The sequence below is a fragment of the Anas platyrhynchos genome, chromosome Z (genome assembly GCF_047663525.1).
Source record: "Anas platyrhynchos isolate ZD024472 breed Pekin duck chromosome Z, IASCAAS_PekinDuck_T2T, whole genome shotgun sequence".
Classification (NCBI taxonomy): Eukaryota; Metazoa; Chordata; class Aves; order Anseriformes; family Anatidae; genus Anas; species Anas platyrhynchos.
Genome location: NC_092621.1, coordinates 58,126,946 through 58,144,138, shown reverse-complemented (window position 1 = coordinate 58,144,138; position 17,193 = coordinate 58,126,946). Strand labels below are relative to the sequence as shown.

At 37.5% G+C, this 17,193-nt stretch overlaps 1 protein-coding gene across 8 annotated transcripts in view; it reads right to left on the bottom strand.

Moving 5' to 3' along the window:
- PAM (peptidylglycine alpha-amidating monooxygenase) overlaps positions 1 to 17,193 on the bottom strand; it is a 142,870-nt gene that overhangs the window by 65,090 nt on the left and 60,587 nt on the right. For all 8 annotated transcript variants that reach the window (XM_038171367.2, XM_038171371.2, XM_038171372.2 and 5 more), the window contains one exon: positions 8,693 to 8,750. In XM_038171367.2, the coding sequence (XP_038027295.1) occupies positions 8,693 to 8,750 (58 nt within the window). The remainder of the gene's footprint in view (positions 1 to 8,692; positions 8,751 to 17,193) is intronic.

Here is a 17,193-nt window from a genome sequence, read left to right as displayed (position 1 = left end):
CGAGACAAAGAAGAGGGTTGGAGGTTTTTAACCTTATTTTACAGCAGAAATTCCAAAACTGAGTCACTCCTTGCACAACATGTACATAAGCCTTTAGGAGCCTCCAAGTAAGTGTCTTTTAGCTCTACGAGTGTTAGTATAGGCATATCAAGAAGCTGTAAACCACAGAAATGATTTCTACTTCAGAATTTTGCAGATTTACTTGCACTCTGAACTCAATATGTTAACAGCAGCTGATGCAGAGCTCCTGAAGTGAATGATGATGTGGATTATTGTCCCAGATTTTGAGAGGGGGAAAAAAACCAACAACAACAACAAAAATGGACAGCTTTCAACCCCTACTTTTTGGAGCTGAGATTTACAGTAAGAAATGAGGTAAAACAGCCACATGTTAAGGCATGGAAGTCGAAAGCTAGCTTGAATACATAAGGCTAACAGGTAGATCGTAAGAAATGAGCTTGTGGGGGGCCTGGTATGGGAAATAAGAGATGCATCCACATGACCAGGGAAAAGAGGAAGCCAAAGTTACTTTAAGTGCTACATATTTTTAGAAATGAGTTTGCAGAAGTGATAAAGTCAGCAGCATGAAAGTCCAAAGATTGTGTAACATCTTTCTTCCTACTAGCAAATGTTACTCATTCCTTAGCCATAAAATTAATCTGTGTTACATAATGATCTTATGTTTTGGTATTTTTATGACTAACAATTAGTAGTGAAACCATGATTTACTCTTGTATGGGACAGATAATGCATTATGTTATATGGACTTCCTATCTTAGTTTTCAGGCATTTTAAGCTACTATTGCCAATGCAAGCAAGAGAGGAAATTTCTGAAGGCATTCATCAGGAGTTTGTTCACAGATGTGAAATTTAATGATCTTTATTGCAGAACTCAATACCTGTACAAAAGGTACTGCAGCAACACCTTGAAAAACAGCCTTCAATAAAGGTTAAATTAAAGATTGGGCTTCTCATCTGCTGGAGACACTACCTCTTCTACTGTCTTAATGTTTCTCTTTAATCTCCTGCCACTCTCTCATTCTCTATAATTACTGTAATGAGTGAGTCAAGAGATCTCTTATTCTTTACACAGTGTCCACCTACAATGACATTCTGGTTCATGAATGGGACCTTCAAGCACCATTATAAAATTTACTCTAAATAGCATAACAAATACTACTAGTATAAATAGAAAATAGAGCACTACAATTAACAAATTAAAACCAGATTTCTATGTGAACCACTTACACACATTACTCAAGCTTACATTTCATCATTCCTTCTGAAAGAATAATAAAAATGCTTGTAAGCTAAAGAAAGCTTTGCAAGAGTCAGCTACTCTTTTCTGGTATAGATATTTTCTTGGAAACACTGCCAGGTTTATACCAGTTTTCAAAAAAAATGATATAAAAGACTGATATAAAAAAACTGATATTTTGACCCTGGGGGGTCAAAACTAACCACACAAAAATCATCAACCCAAAACAATAAAAATAAAAAATAAAAAGTGGTAAAAGCCATAAAAATTAGTGTCAGTTTCAAACCAAATACAATACCTGTTACAAACAAAGGCTTAAGAAATATCAAACAAAAGCCTCTAGTTACATTTCTAGCCTAAACATTTTGTAAAAAATAAATACAACATAAATCAATACGTAAAAGATTTGATTTCCTGTAGAAGAAAAAATCATAGTTTTGGACAAACACAGTATCAACACCTGAGAATGGTGTAAGTGGTATAGTTGGACAGCACTTCATACTTCATAGTTATACACAAGATTGAGAAGAAAGCCTGAAAAGACTTTCACAGTTCAAAATTAGAGAACTAATAAGCTCTATATCAGTGATATTTACCTATTGCAATATGTGACTGGAATTGTATTGTTTGCTTACATGACTACAAACTGACACAAGAGATTGGTACTTTTCTTACTAAAGCACTCAAAATGAGATATGAATTCAGCATTTTTAAATCAAAAAAAAAAAACTTCTAAAAAATCTGAGTTATTACTGTTTCTCATTTTTTTTTTTAATTTTTATTTTTACTAACTGGTTATATTAGTTAATAATACTCTATTTAAAACCAAATATTTGAAAAACAAAAAAACAGGAAAAAACACAATACCACTTCTGATTTAGTTTCTTTTCAGGTACAGCCATCAAATAAATTTTAACTTTTTTATTATTATTTTTTAATGCACAGAGAAGCACTACAAAGTAATTAGTGAAATATGAGGAAGAATTTCAGTATATAAACTAAATCTGAATCAAGTTTTACTTACTTTCCTGACAAAATACTACTATGAATTATGAACTCTAGAAGAAACAGGATAGGAATGAACAGACAGGACATTAATTAAAACATAACAGTATCTAGCTAAGGTATGGCCATAAAAAGTTGATTTCTATGAAGTTTATCTTTACAAACAGCAATCCAATTATTGTTGATATTCTTTAAAATAAACTAGCTCTTTCAGTATAATTGAGTTTAATCATATCAACACATCAATGTCCACAGTTTGACAGATTAGAGGTCTTCAATACAGTCAAGTCCCTATATAAACTTCGCTATTGCCAAGTAATATGCCATACTAGAGAAATAAACTTGCAGCATCTGAGAAGCATATACAGAAGGAAAATAATAAATCATCTATTTCCTTTTGTGTTGCTGAGTGTAATAGGTTTCATCTCATTTCTACAGCACATTCTGACAGATAGGGACTTATCATGAGTCTCCAAGAAAAAGACACGTTTATTTACTGGTCACCCATGTGAATGCACGTCAGAAGGTGATGATGACAGTCAAATTTCTTGGCTGAGTGACTCGCTGTCAGACTCGATTCTTAACAGTGTCTGTAGAACACCCTTTAGCTATCACTACAGCTCAGTAGTCAAAAGTTGATATTTATCGACGCCTGTGCCATTAAAGACTCAATCTGTTTTTCTGGTTTGCCTTTTAATCCATAAACATTAATCGGAAAGGAAGTGTAAAGACAAAACCATTATGTGATTTTCAGATGTGATTGGAATAATACTTTCTTGAAAAATTACATATTGATATCATTCATTAATATCTTTTGCATATAATTCTCATAGTCATTTCATTTCTCTTATTACGACTAATTGTCGGTCACAATTAAGAGCAAAAGGTATGCTCCTAATATCAACCTAAATGCAAAACAGCCCAATACATAAGTGAACACTCCTCAACGTCCAGCATTTGCAGATCTTTCACCACAGAAAAGAGACTGGTTCAAACAGAATCCTCACCCTTGACAATCTGATCCTCTACTTAACAGCATCTGCAGCAATACACAGACACATTCTTGAAAAAGACCTTTAAGGCAAAACTCGCTGTACTCATCCTAGTTGATAACACTTCGTAAGTAAGCTCAATCAGTTTCTTCATTTGATACTGTCTGAAAACTGACTCTGAACTAGCTGGCATATTCTGGTACAGTATTCTTCCAGTTTTGCATAGTGAAGTTATATACCCTTTGTCCCTGTACAAGCATGGCAGTCTGCTGGTTTCAAATATTAAGGGAAATAACAAAGCTGAAGTCTGAACTCAAACCTGGGGGCGTTGGTTGAGAGGAAACTCAGTATAACTCACTGTAGTGGGTAACATGGCAAGGTTTTGGTAGTGGGGGACTGCCGGGGTGGCCTCTGTGAGAAGAATCCAGTGGCTGCCCCATGTTAGATAAGGGCCAGTTTCAGCCAGCTCCAAAGGGACCTGCTGCTGGCCAGAGTCAAGCCAATAAAGCATGCTGTTTATGCCTTTGTAAGAGCAGAGGTGAGGAAAAGGAAAAGAAAACAAAAACAACAACAACAACAACAACAAAAACTGCTGCACAATAGCAGCTGCAAGAGTGAGGAGCGAGAACCACCTCAGGATGCTGGGGCCCATGGAGAGCACTGGGCCGGAGCTGCAGCCCATAGAGAGGAGCCCATGAAGGAGCAGGGAGCCTCGGGGAAGCTGCCGCCCATCCGTGGGGGACCCGTGCTGGAGCTCCTGGGGGATGGATGGACCCCGTGGGACAGAGCCGTGTGGGAGCAGTGCTTGAAGAGCTGCTGCCTGTGGGCAGCCCCTGCAGGCTCAGTTTGGGAAGGTGTCCATCCTGTAGGAGGGACACCATGTGGAGCAGGGGCAGAGAGCAACTGTGAGGGAGTGGCAGTGAAGCATCAGGGACTGACCCCATTCCCCCGTTCCCCTGCACTGCTTGGGGGGAGGAAGTAGAAGAGGGTGGATAGGGGGAAGGTGGTTTTAGTTTGTTTCCTTTCTTTCTCACTTCTCTAGCTTGTTAGTAATAGGCAATTTCTCTAATTTCTCTTATCTCCCTACGCTAATTTCTCTTATTTCTCTTATCTCCCTATTGCCCGTCACAATAATTCTTGAGTGATCTCCCTGTCCTTATCTCAACCCTTGAGACCTTTCCATTGTATTTTCACTCCCTTTCCTTTAAGGAGGGGGAGTGAAAGAGTGGTTGTGGTGGAGCTCAGCTGCCCGTCTAAGACCACCACAGCTAACAATGTGAGCTTGCAGCCCAGAAAGTCAATGACAACCCGGGCTGTATCAAAAGAAGCACTGCCAGCAGCTCAAGGCAGGTGATTCTTCCCCTCTACTCTGCTCTTGCAAGACTCCACCTGGAGCCTCACATTCCGCTCTGGGGATCCTACCACATGAATCACAGAATCATACAATCATTAGGATTGGAAGAGACTTCCAAGATCACCTGGTCCAACCATCCCCCTACTACCAAGGTCACCCACTAAACCATGTCCCTAAGCACCACATCCAACCTTTCCTTGAACACCCCCAGGGACGGTGACTCCACCACCTCCCTGGGCAACCCATTCCAATACCTGACTACTCTTTCTGAGAATAAATGTCTCAGAATTTCCAACCTAAACATCCCCGGTGCAACTTGAAGCCATTCCCTCTAGTCCTATCACAAGTTACCTGCAAGAGGAGGCTGACTACCAGTTCCCCACACCTTTCTTTCAGGTAGTTGTAGAGAGCAATAAGGTCTTCCATTAGCCTTCTCTTCTCCAGACTAAACAACCCTCAACCACTTCTCATAGGACTTGTGTTCTCTCATAGGACTTGTGTTCTAGGTCCTTCACCAGCTTTGTAGCCCTTCTCTGGACATGCTCCAGGGCCTCAATGTACTTAGGGGCCCAAAACTGAACACAGTGCTCAAGGTGCAACCTCACCAGAGCAGAGTGCAAGGGGATGATCACCTTCCTGGTCCTGCTGGCTACACTGCTCCTGATAGAAGCCAGGATGCCAGTGGCCTTCTTGGCCACCTGGGCACACTACTAGTTCATGGTCAGGCAAGCATTAGTCAACACCTCCAGCTCCTTTTCCTCTGCACAGCTTTCCAGCCATTCTGCCGTGAACCTGTAGCGCAGCACTGCATGGGGTTGTTGTGGCCGAAGTGCAGGACCCAGCGCTTAGCCATGTTGAACCTCATTTCATTGGCCTCTGCCCATTGACCCAACCTGTCCAGGTCCCTCTGCAGGGCCTTCCTACCCTCCAGCAGATCAACACTACCCCCAACTTGGTGTTGTCTGCAAACTTACTGAGGGTGCTCTCAATTTCCTCATTCAAATCATCAATAAAGATATTAAAGAGTATGGGCCCTAGCACCAACCCTTGGGGAACACAACTGGTGACCTGCTGCCAGCTGGATTTCACTCTGTTCACCACCACTCTCTGGGCCTGGCCATCCAGCCAGTTTTTAACCCAGCAAAGAGTGTACCTGTCCAAGCCATGGGCTGCCAGCTTCTCCAGGAGAATACTCTGGGAGACCATGTCAAAGTCTCTGTTAAAGCCTATGTAGGCTACATCAACAGCCTACCACCTCATCCATCATGCAGAAGAAGGACATGTTGGGTGAGTTAGGGCTGTTCAGCCTAGAGAAGAGAGGGCTCCAGGGAGACCTTATAGCAGACTTCCAGTTCCTAAAGATGGCCTACAGAAAAGCTAGGGAGGGACTCTTTGTCAGTGGATGTAGTGACAGGACAATGAGTAATGGCTTTGAACTAAAAGAGGGTAGGTTTAGATTAGATGAGGGTGGTGAGGCACTGAAACAGGTTGCCAACTAGTAGCTGTGGATGCCCCATCCCTGAGGTAATTTATGCAGCTAAAACAACAAGTCGTCTCTTCCAAGGCCCTTATATTTCATCAATATACAACAAAACAGTGCTGCTGCAGGTTCTTTTAACAGAACCTGCTCTTCCATGATCTGTTGGAAGGAGGAGGAGAGAGGCCAAAACCAGGAAAATAAAGGAAAGCATAAAAAAATACCAAAGAGAAGAGAAAACATTTACTTAGCAGTATTGAGTGTAAATAAATTGAATTGGAGTCAGAACACAGATTCTGGTCTTAGATTTATCACTATACTGTCTCAGAAACTCATTTTGTTTTCATTATGCATATTCATACCTATTGAGAGAATATATTGTCTTTTCAATACATTACTGAAAAAACAGCCAGTATGTCAGGTCATCTTTTAGTTTTTAAATGCTGTCACAAAGATAAACAGGAATTAATGAGGGTTAATTATGTTATCTATTTGCAATGCAATGAATGCAGATTTTGCTTAAACCATTTGAAAATATAGACAAGATCCTATTAGAAAGATGTATTTAATTGTCTATGTCAATATAATGATTATTAAAACAACACAAAATGCATGCAAGTAAGTAAATACTAGGTTTTGTAGCACTTGAAGATATTAAGTTAAATTTCTTGGATGACGCCTATTGTAAAAATCTCTTTCCTGAGAAGAAGTTGAAATTTCTATTTATGTATTTTGTAAGATAGGTCAGTTTGCGTTCTTTGTATTTGCTGCAGTCAGATATGTTTGAGTCTGGTCTGTCCAGTAATTAGGCAACTTGCATTGGTTGCGAAGACTCTAATTTGACAAACCTTTTCAACGTGAAGTCAATGAAAAGTGATTTCACTGAAGTCAGATGGAACTGATCACATGCTTAAGACTGACCCCAAGCTAATAATACATATTGGTGGAAGTGACCAAAGAGGAAAAAAATAATTTAAATTTATTTTCAGAATATCCAAATATAAGATGTTGTAAGCAATACTGTTGAGGGCAATCTTCATGTTCACAGAATTGGATTTTGTTTTTAATTTGCTGATCATGTTCCTCTTGCTCTCCAAAGCTTCATATAACAACTAGAATGGTTTTGTTGCCCAGACCTTATATTGCTTTGTATTATGTGTATTCAAGCACAGTGATCATTGGAAAGATGATTAAATCTGGTCAAAATCTGATTAAAAAAAGGAAACATGAAAACATGAAGTTTCTCAGTTGTCAGAGAAAAAATTGTTTTTCTGGCTGAATCACATTGAGATTTTGCACAAATTCCATTTTTAATTATTTTAGTAGGTCCTTCTAAACGTATACACCACTAGAAGTATTTTGTATGGATTTAATACATGTAAACACCAAATGACAGAAATAAATGTGCAGCAATCTAATAAATAATTGAACTATGCAATTTTGCAACTCAATGAAGCAATAAAAAATAAACTGCTTAAGCAGCAGGTTAGTGGTATGCCTTTCTATGAATTACTTGAAAGCAGAAGAGTCAATTGCATGCATTGCATGGTAAGCTGCAGAGTTTATCAGAGAATGAACATTCAATTCCTTTCATTATTTATTTTTTTTTCCCGGGGTCAGATTCACACATAAAACGTAATTTCATGGTCAGGGGCCAACTTCTTTGCTAAGCAGAAATACAGGGAAAGCATTGAAGAAAAAATAACTTTTTTTTTTTTTTTTCAGTTACCAAAATGTAACATGAAAGACTGAAAACAAGATTTCATATCTAAAGGATTTCCACATAGAAATCTGCATGGAACAATAGTCTCATAATAGTCTCTAAAACAAAAATACAGAATTCCTACCATATTTACTATAAATGCAGATATCCTGACAGACAACAAGGGATAATAATATAGACATTTTCAGTTTAAAGAACATACTGATAGTGAAACTATCTAAAGAAAAATCATCATGCTTTCTCTCTACTTGAACAACTGCAGGTTCACAAACAAGGAAAACAAAACTGAAAGTACCCCCAAAGACCTTCTGAAGAGATGGTATTGCTTTGCAGATCTGTATGATCTCTGTGCTGATACACTATTTCCCACTGTTTGTCTGCCACCTTTTTCAAGCTACAAAATTAAAAAAAAATGGAGGGGAGAAGTTTTTTTTTTTTTGTCTTTCCTCTTTTCTTTTTTTTTTTCTTCTTCTCTTCCCTGGATAAGTAAAATCTTACTGCAGCCAATGTAGACTGTAAGTGCAAAGGATTTACAGCCTCCACCAGCAGGTAAATAAACAGTGTGTTCAGTGGAGCAGAATTAAGTATCCGGCCAGAAGACAGGAAACCAATACTTTACAAATGAGGCTGTTTGATATTGACTGCCAGAGGCATCTGCATGCAGCTCCTTAACTACTATTACTCATGAATCTCTCCAGATACAGTTTGTTACCTTGACTCTAAGTAGCGCTCTCTAGTTTGTTTCTGCATTAGTCATGATGAATGCATTTTAGAAACTTTGACAGCCAAAGATTAAGCCAATATCAGTCAAAGAAAAAAAAAAGAAAATGCTGACTTTCTTCAAAATGGTTCGCTTAAGTTCTTGTAGTATACCAATACTTACCTACATAAGCTTCATCATCCACTGGCAGGGGTACTGACATGCAGAGGTAGGTATCAGACTGTTCAAAGAGAAAAGAGAAATTTTCATTTTAAAATGAAAAGATGAAATCAACTTTAGGTCCTACAGAAGTGCCATCAAGGAAAAACACCACTTGCTTTACCAAGATATTCGTCCAGGAATTATGTAGGATGTCTAGATTACTGTAAGAAATTAATTCATTGCTATATTTATATGTAACAGAGATTACTCTATAAGGTTATGGATATGGTTTGTAGGTTGACAGTTATGCTACCATCTAATTTAAATTTTATTTTTCACACTTAAGGCTGTTTAAGAAAGAAAAGATCATCAAATACTGGCATTTGTCTACACCTATGAACTCCAAATCTGACAGGACTTTCTCTTTCATGAGGACTGGGCAAAGCAGACAAAGAAAAAATTCCTCCTACAAGAAGCTTCAGATTAATTAAAGATACTAAAGATAGGCTTAAACATTTCGGAAGCCACTGAGAAGGAAAGACAGGTACAATGGTGATAACAGTAAGTGATTACACAGGGCAATGAGGTGCACAGATAAGAAGCTGACTTTGGTGTTTTTGATAGATGATGGGAAGTATGAACAAAGGTCAGCTTATGCAACTGATATGAAAGCCTTTGTGAACTCTAGGTATATGCATCTACAGAGTGAACATTGAACATGCAAACTGAAAAGGAAATAGTCTTTTTTTCTATTTTGCCTGGATTTTGAAGTAATTAAAAAATATATATATATATATATTTTTTTTTTTAAAACTTCATTTGAACCTTATACCCAAACTTTGAAAGTCAACAGCAGAAATGCTTCACAGCATGAAAGAAATAAAAAACAAAGAATCTGCTGTTTATTTATAACGCAAACTTGAGTTTAGTCACGCAAACTGCCTGGACCAAAAATAAAGACAAAATGCACTTTTTTGAAAGTATTGTTTATCCAATTGCAAATTAAATTAGTTAAGGACAGAGTATTATGAGTGAACAGAGACATAATGGAATGAGATTTTATAACTTGTGACTTAATGACTACACGGATTATTAGAAGTTTAAATGAATCCATATTTTTGTCTTTCTTTTCGTAACCAAAGATTGTCATCTGGAAGTTGCAAATGTATTAAAAATGGTATTGTGCTACTCATTTACGTGAGCTGTTGCAGAACTGTTACGTCTCTTTGGCTTGCTGTTCTAACACATCTACAAGTAGCAACTGTCTCAACTGAACATCTTTCGTGCTCTCTGTTATCTCTCTTCAATGCTTATAATCTCTCTTACGTAGTATATATATTGTGTAGTTTAGACAGTCTTTGTTAATCTGATCTGCATTTAGGAAGGCTCATGTATTAATCCAATGGATGAGTGAAAAAACAGCAACAACAAAAAGACTTTCTGCTTTGCAAAAAAAATAAAAAATAAAGAAGGAATACTCAAAGTCTTTTACTTTCCATCTATCTGTTATCATTTATATTGCTGTAGGATAGCCACTTTCAGATTGTTCTCCAAGGTAATCCGAGGCAAATTCCTCCAAACAGTGAGTTTTTAATGGTTCTTTTAACACGCTGAGCCTACAGATCATCAGTACAGGCAAAGCCATGAATTGTTCCCAACCCATTCTATGCAAGGCATAGTTTCATATCCCTTACCCCTGTCCTTACAGTAGTTCCATTCCACAACCCCATATTATTTTCAGTTTGTCCCCCTCTTCTGTCCTAAAAGCAGAGAAACTAAGAAGCAAACCTGCCAAATTACCCTAAACACAACCTCCTCTTAAAATGTTTCCAATAGCTGTAAAATAAAAAGCACTGAAGCACATTTGAAGAAAAAATATGCCAAGATAATAGATGAATTAAAAGTAGTATTACAAATTAATAACAAAGAACTATCATTATCTGTTAAACATAACAATCTGGACTAAAACTCCAAGACAATAGGCCAGGTTGCCCAGGGCCCTACCCAGCCTGGCCTTGAACACCTCCAGGGATGGGGCATCCACAGCTTCTAGCTGGCAACTTGTTCTAGTGCCTCACCACCCTCCGGGTGCAGAATTTCCTCGTAACACCTAATCTAAATCTCCCCTCTTTTAGTTTATAGAGTCATAGAACATCAATAGTTGTAAGGGACCCATGAGGATCAAGTCTCATGGCTCCACACAGGACCACATGTCTGAGAACATTGTCCAAACGTTTCTTGAACTCCGAGAGACTCAGTGCTGTGACCACTTCCTTGGGGAGCCTGTTCCATTGTGCCTTCTCAATGGAGAACCTTCTCCTAATATCCACCCTGATGCAGTCTCATGCCATTCCTATTCTTGGGTCCTATCGCTGGTCCCCAGAGAGCGAAGCTCAGAGCCCACCCCTCCACTCCCCTTCTGAGGAAGCTGTAGGCCACAATGAGGCCTCCCCTCAGTCTCCTCTTTTCTAGACTAAGCAAACCAAGTGACCTCAGTCGCCCCTCATGTATCTTGAAATGTATGCTTCAAGTATAACACCGTTCTCCCTTGTCCTATCACTATTTGCCTGAGTAAAAAGTCACTCTCCATCTTTTTTACAAGCCCCCTTTTAAGTACTGAAAGGCAACAATGAGACTGCAGGGAAACTTGAAGCTGTCTTTTCTCCAAGCTGCACATGTCCAGTTCTCTCTGCCTTTCTTCATAGTAAAGTAACTCCAGAGTTCTGATCATCTTCTTATGCTCCTTTTATACGCATCTGCTGTTACACGTAGTTAGAGAAAAGATGACTTGTTCGAATAGATCATGCAGTCAACTAATGCAATCATTCTGAAGTCTTTGTCATTACTGGTGTGAAAACTCATGCTGGCATAGTTGGAGGGATTTTCCATGTAATTTTTTTATTTTATTTTATTTTTTACATACAATTCAGGTTTTATTTAGATTATAAAGAAAACAAATGAAAAATCAGCTAGAATATTCACAAAAGAAATTCTGGTAGTTTATCTTGAATTATCAGTGTTCTAGACTTTAAACACAAGAACAGTAGCACCCTGACATTCAAGCACTTCAAAAGGCACATTCCCTAATCAACAATAATTCTGTCTCATTTTCTCTGTCTCACCATGAGCTAGGGTCTGTGAGTCTAAGTGCAGGCATTTCATCTATTACAGAAGAAATTGTTATGTAAACTTCAGAAGTATTTAAAAAGCATGCACAGAGAAAGGAAATGAGATTGTTGCACTATACAAAATTGCATCTATTCAGAGGTCTGAAAAAAAAAAAAAGTTTAAAGGTGAGATAAGAACAACTTTCAAAATGCCACAACTGCATTTTAAAGCATACTGGAGACAGGGAAAGGTAAAAGCACCAAAGTTTTTCCCTTCCATCTCCTGCCCTCCTCCCCCTCTGCTATTCATTAAAGGAAGAACCCTTGTCATTAACATCCATTATTGACTCATAATTGCATTATTTCTCATAAAGCTCTGGTATTGACATTCACTGTGCCAGGGTCCAGATTGATATTTAACTGAATTTTACTTTTTGCAGAATTTCACCATAAGAAATAATCAAGTCATTCACACAATTTTCTCCAGAGTCAGAGTAAGTCTTGGGATCTTTGGACAAGGTCTCAACTTGACTGTCTTAGATAAACTAAAGAGGTGCCAGTAATGTATGGGTATCTGACATAGGAGATTTGCTCCCTGTTTTATATATTGTTATCTGATACAGTATACCCACACAAACTGGAGATGAGAAATTACAACCAAGGATGTCAAACTTACTTAGTTCTTAGAAATAAAACTACAAACTTGAGTATACAGGTATTACAAGTCACCCTACTGGCAGAAGCTCGAGATAAGCAAAATGTACAAAAGATGCTCAAGATATATATAAAAAAATCACAAAAGAAAACAAAAAACTTGTAGAATCCATTAAACACGAGAAACTCTACACACAGCCTTTCCATACCAACAGTATCTCACTAAATTACATATTTTATCACTTTTTGCACTTTTAGCAGTGCAAAGTTTCAAATGAGTATTTAAGAACTCAACCAATACTGTACCAAACTAATGTAGAAAAGAGTTTGTCCAGACTCAAACACAGTAGTGATAAATTAAAAAAAAATCCCTATTTTTAATCTCACAGAATGACTTAAGATACAGTGTTAATTGAACTGCAATATATTATCAGTATTTCTTACTTGCTTAGTAGCAAACACAGGTATTCACAACAGCAAAAATGTATTACTGGCAGAGTAAATATGTTTACCTGCATTCTCAATAACGCTTTCACAAAATAGCCTTCACTTTGCTTAACAGTACTGGTTTTGTATTGTGTTTGCTCAAATTTAGCTGATCCCATCCCTTTTTAGATGATAAAACATGCTGCTTCACATTTAAATAATCAGTCCTTGAGTAGTATTAATTTACTGTGATGAACAATAATTTTTATACCATTTTCAAGTATAAGGAATGATTACAGAATGTTTCCCTCAGATCTACAAAAGCACCACAGCCGTCCTCTCCACAGCTCCTGAATTTCTTCCATCCTTCAGCACCACACCAAAATTATTCTTCACATGACATATTAGCGGCAATTTGTTCTTATTGTGCAATTGGAATAAGCATTAAGAAAAAAAACAGAATATTTATGTACTGCAGGTATTTTTCCCCCATATCTAAGAAGTGGTAGCATTTGAAAGCACCAAGAAATATAAAATATTTATTAACCAAGTCAGAAAACTATTCTACTTCACTGGTTTTCCGATTTGTAATGCTTGAATATACACTTCAGTGATGTTGTTCACAAAGGCTGCTTGGAACATTTTCACAGGCATGTTTGTGTTTGACATTTATGCCAAAAGAATGCACAACCCAGGGGCAGATTCTCACAGTTAGCAAACTTCTAACCCATGTAAAGTAGATGGTTCTCTCTGATTCACTCACAGGGCAGCAGGGCAGCCAGAGCTACAGAACATAAGGCAAAAAAGAACTACGACAACAAAAAACAACAACACAAAGTCACTGAGCATAGGTAATCATTAGAATAAAATGCAGGTTTTTCATAGCAACCTTTCCACTGCCTAGACAGCATAAGATACATTCTCTTAAAGCAGGGGCACACAGATAACCTAACAATACAAGGACAGACATTGATCTTGGTTCCAGACATGTTCAAATCTTTCCACCAAGAATTACACCACCTTCATCGTGATATGGAGCTACCTGTGCAGACCATACAAATGGTCAGAGTTTTTTTCTCCTCCACCACCTCCTGCCATTTGGAAGTGTGTACCTATTGCTCTGTGAGCCACCTGTGTATTTTATATGTTAGCTGTAAGCCCCTGCATTAAGAGAATTCAATGATTCCTACAAAAAAGGCATTCCAGAACAACTATGTGAATATTTATAATCCAGATAGACTCTTCATGGTAGTATCAAAAATTCACATCAGTTTCAGAGAACACATACAGATGGTTAGACTTTCCAGAATCCAGAAAGTTTGTTTCATTTTTAGCATCTGTTTTCAATGAGAATTACTGAGAAATACAATGGACTTTGGAAAATAAAACTAAATGTAACTGCCTACAGAGACACTATGGAAGACCTCACTTCAGCAGCAGAATTATTTCAGTAGTTCCCATTCTTTTTCAGGTCTGGGGATATTTTTGACTAAACAAGCAATAACTCAAGCCCTTCTAGAACAATTCTTATGTTACCCAAACCTTCTGATTGTAGGTCTATCACAGGTCACACAAGTCCACTGGTCATGAATTATAAACAAAGCGCTAATTAGTTCCATTAGACACCTTTCTGCTCACTGTGATTCTAGACAGAAATATGACTGTCACATTTGTGAACCACCAACACAGAAGGAGGACAGAATTATGTTTGTGACATCTACTCAAGGTATCAATCTGTGTCCAAGCAGGGAATTCAGCAAGTTGTAATCCTACATGTTGCTGGGAAAAAGAGAAAGCTGGCATTGAAACTTTCAGTTTACCTGAGTTTAGAGTAGTCACAAAAATTAGCACTTTACAGTTCTAAGTCATGCAAGTAAATTTAAAAAAAACAGATAATCCAAAGACACAGCAAACATAATACAGTTTTCTGAACAGTTACGTAGTGCCATCACAGTTAGCTAAAGTTGTGCTGTCTAGTCTGCAGCTGCCTTACTCTTTTGAAAGCACTAGCTTCCAGTATGAGTTGAATCCTATTTTTCAACCTCTCACAAATGTAGTTGTTTCAGAAAATTTGAAATGGTGTGTGGTACCTATGTTTATTTAGCTAAATACATATATTTTTGTGAGGCTGTGTTTTAATCATTCAGAAAACTGAACTCAAGCTTACGTAAATTACTTGACATGCATGTTCAAAATAAGATAGTTGATTTACTGACAAATGGTGAAATGAGAAACAGAACTTAGAAGATAAAGCATATCTCAGAAATTTAGGATAAAATTTCTTAACATAACCATTCCAGCATTTTTTTGTGAGCAGAACGCACTGACAGAAACTCTTACTAAGAAACTTGCAAAGCTGCCCAGTATCAGGTTTCTCACCTTTAGAAGGTCCTAATGCTATCTAGTTATTTAAATTAAAAAATAGTATGCAAGAAGCAATTCAAAGAGTTTTATAGAAACAAGTATTTCCAATGTCAAAGCAAATGCCTAAGAGCAATAATGAAGTTAATTGGTGGCAGAAGGAGGCAGAAGAGCTGAAGTTGTTTCGTGATACAATTCATGGCTTACAGAAAATATCTTAAAATTGTAAAAATTCAGCCACTAAGTTTGTAGAAACAAGTGGCAACTGGGCATTTAAATGTGGTTTATAAATACCTTTTTCAAGAAGAAGCAAACAGCCCAACTCCCCCCCCCCCCTTTTTTTTTTTTTTGGCACTGTGGCTGTTCAGTAGTTGTCTATTAGCCTTTTTCCATACACACTATTATTTTTATATTCTTTGTGAAGGACATGACGTAAAAGAAAAAGTCTTTCACACCACAAAAGAAGATATCGCTCAATTTGTCAGATTAACCAATTGCTTATCTAAATAAAAGTTCCACTTCTTTGCATTAAATCACAGCTTAATGATCTAGCTGAAGTGTGAGACTTTCTTTTCACATGATGAAGAACAGACCATATGGAACGTACTGGTGTTACTCTACAGATACTATTTTTTTCTCTAGAATTTAACTCATTCACAACTTCTCTAATAATTTCTGTTCATCCTCCTTTTTATGTTTTTTTCATCTTTACCATAAAAATTGTTAAGATTCAGAACTCAGGAACTGAATTTAGTCACAACCAAAATAACAATACATCTCCAGAAATCTGTTACCAAAGCATTTTAAAAATTGCACTTGTCCCCTTGCTCATTGGCATCTTTCATGAATAAAGATAAACTTACAGATAGGCCCTGGAATTACAAACCTGTATATGCTTCTATGTAACTTAGTATGGACAACTTGCAGATCTGCAGTCACTGACCACATAAATCTGCCAACAGTTAGGGCCAAAAGACACATGAAGAAGATAGCAAGGTAGTAAACTACTACTACAGAAGAATTTCCTCTCTAAAGATGATTATTCACTTCCATCTTCTTTCTGCCACAAGTGAACTAACTGCACTGAAACTAAGAAGCTGTTGGTTAATTCCTTTTGTGAACCACAAGAAAATAAGCAACAATGACCGGAAAGGCAATCTTTGCTGTGGATATAAAGAGTTTAAGCTGCCTAAATAGCAACCAGGTTTCCTGTTCAGCTACTGTGGGGCAGTGTGGAAGGAGGAGGGGAAATGGAAGGGGCAAGGGGAAAGAGTTGGTGAAACAAAGAAAGGAAAGTATGAGCTGGACAGTGGTATATAAGGCTAGGAATTATTATTACCTTTTAAAGAATTAGTTTAGAAAGTTGCTTTCTATTGCTGTCTGTCTTTTCCATCCCTCGCCCAAATCTATACTAGAGTGTAACATTTAAGTTCATGTAAAAGCTGTTGGATATAAGCATACAGACATGTAGAGAGAATTATTTCCCAACAACTATTATTATAGCCTTAACTAAAACTTTTGTAATTACAAATGTTCACCTTGAAGAATTCAAAGTACTTTTCACTCTCTCAGAAAGGCATGTTTAATGTTTTGTTGCAGGCAAGTTAGATAAAATAGAAGAGCAATACTCCTGTTTGCAATTACTGGAATGACATCACTTGCTCTAAATTACATGTTCCAAAGGGGTGGTCCCCAATAACTGAAAACCTCATTTTCCCTTCAGTATTTTTTGAAACTGCTATCTGCAACAATGAGTCATCAGCTACTGCAGCACAACATCCTGCTCTTTCCAAGCATCTGCAGCCCTTTAAAAGGGACGCGTGGTCTTTTAATGAAATATATAGTTCCCTGCATTGCCTCACTGAAAATTAAAAAAACAAGAAGCCACGCATTGTTTATCTTGCTTAATGAAACTACACATGATAGTAGAAACACAGACTTTTAAGTGAATCTTAAAAATGTTGATGTTAGAAC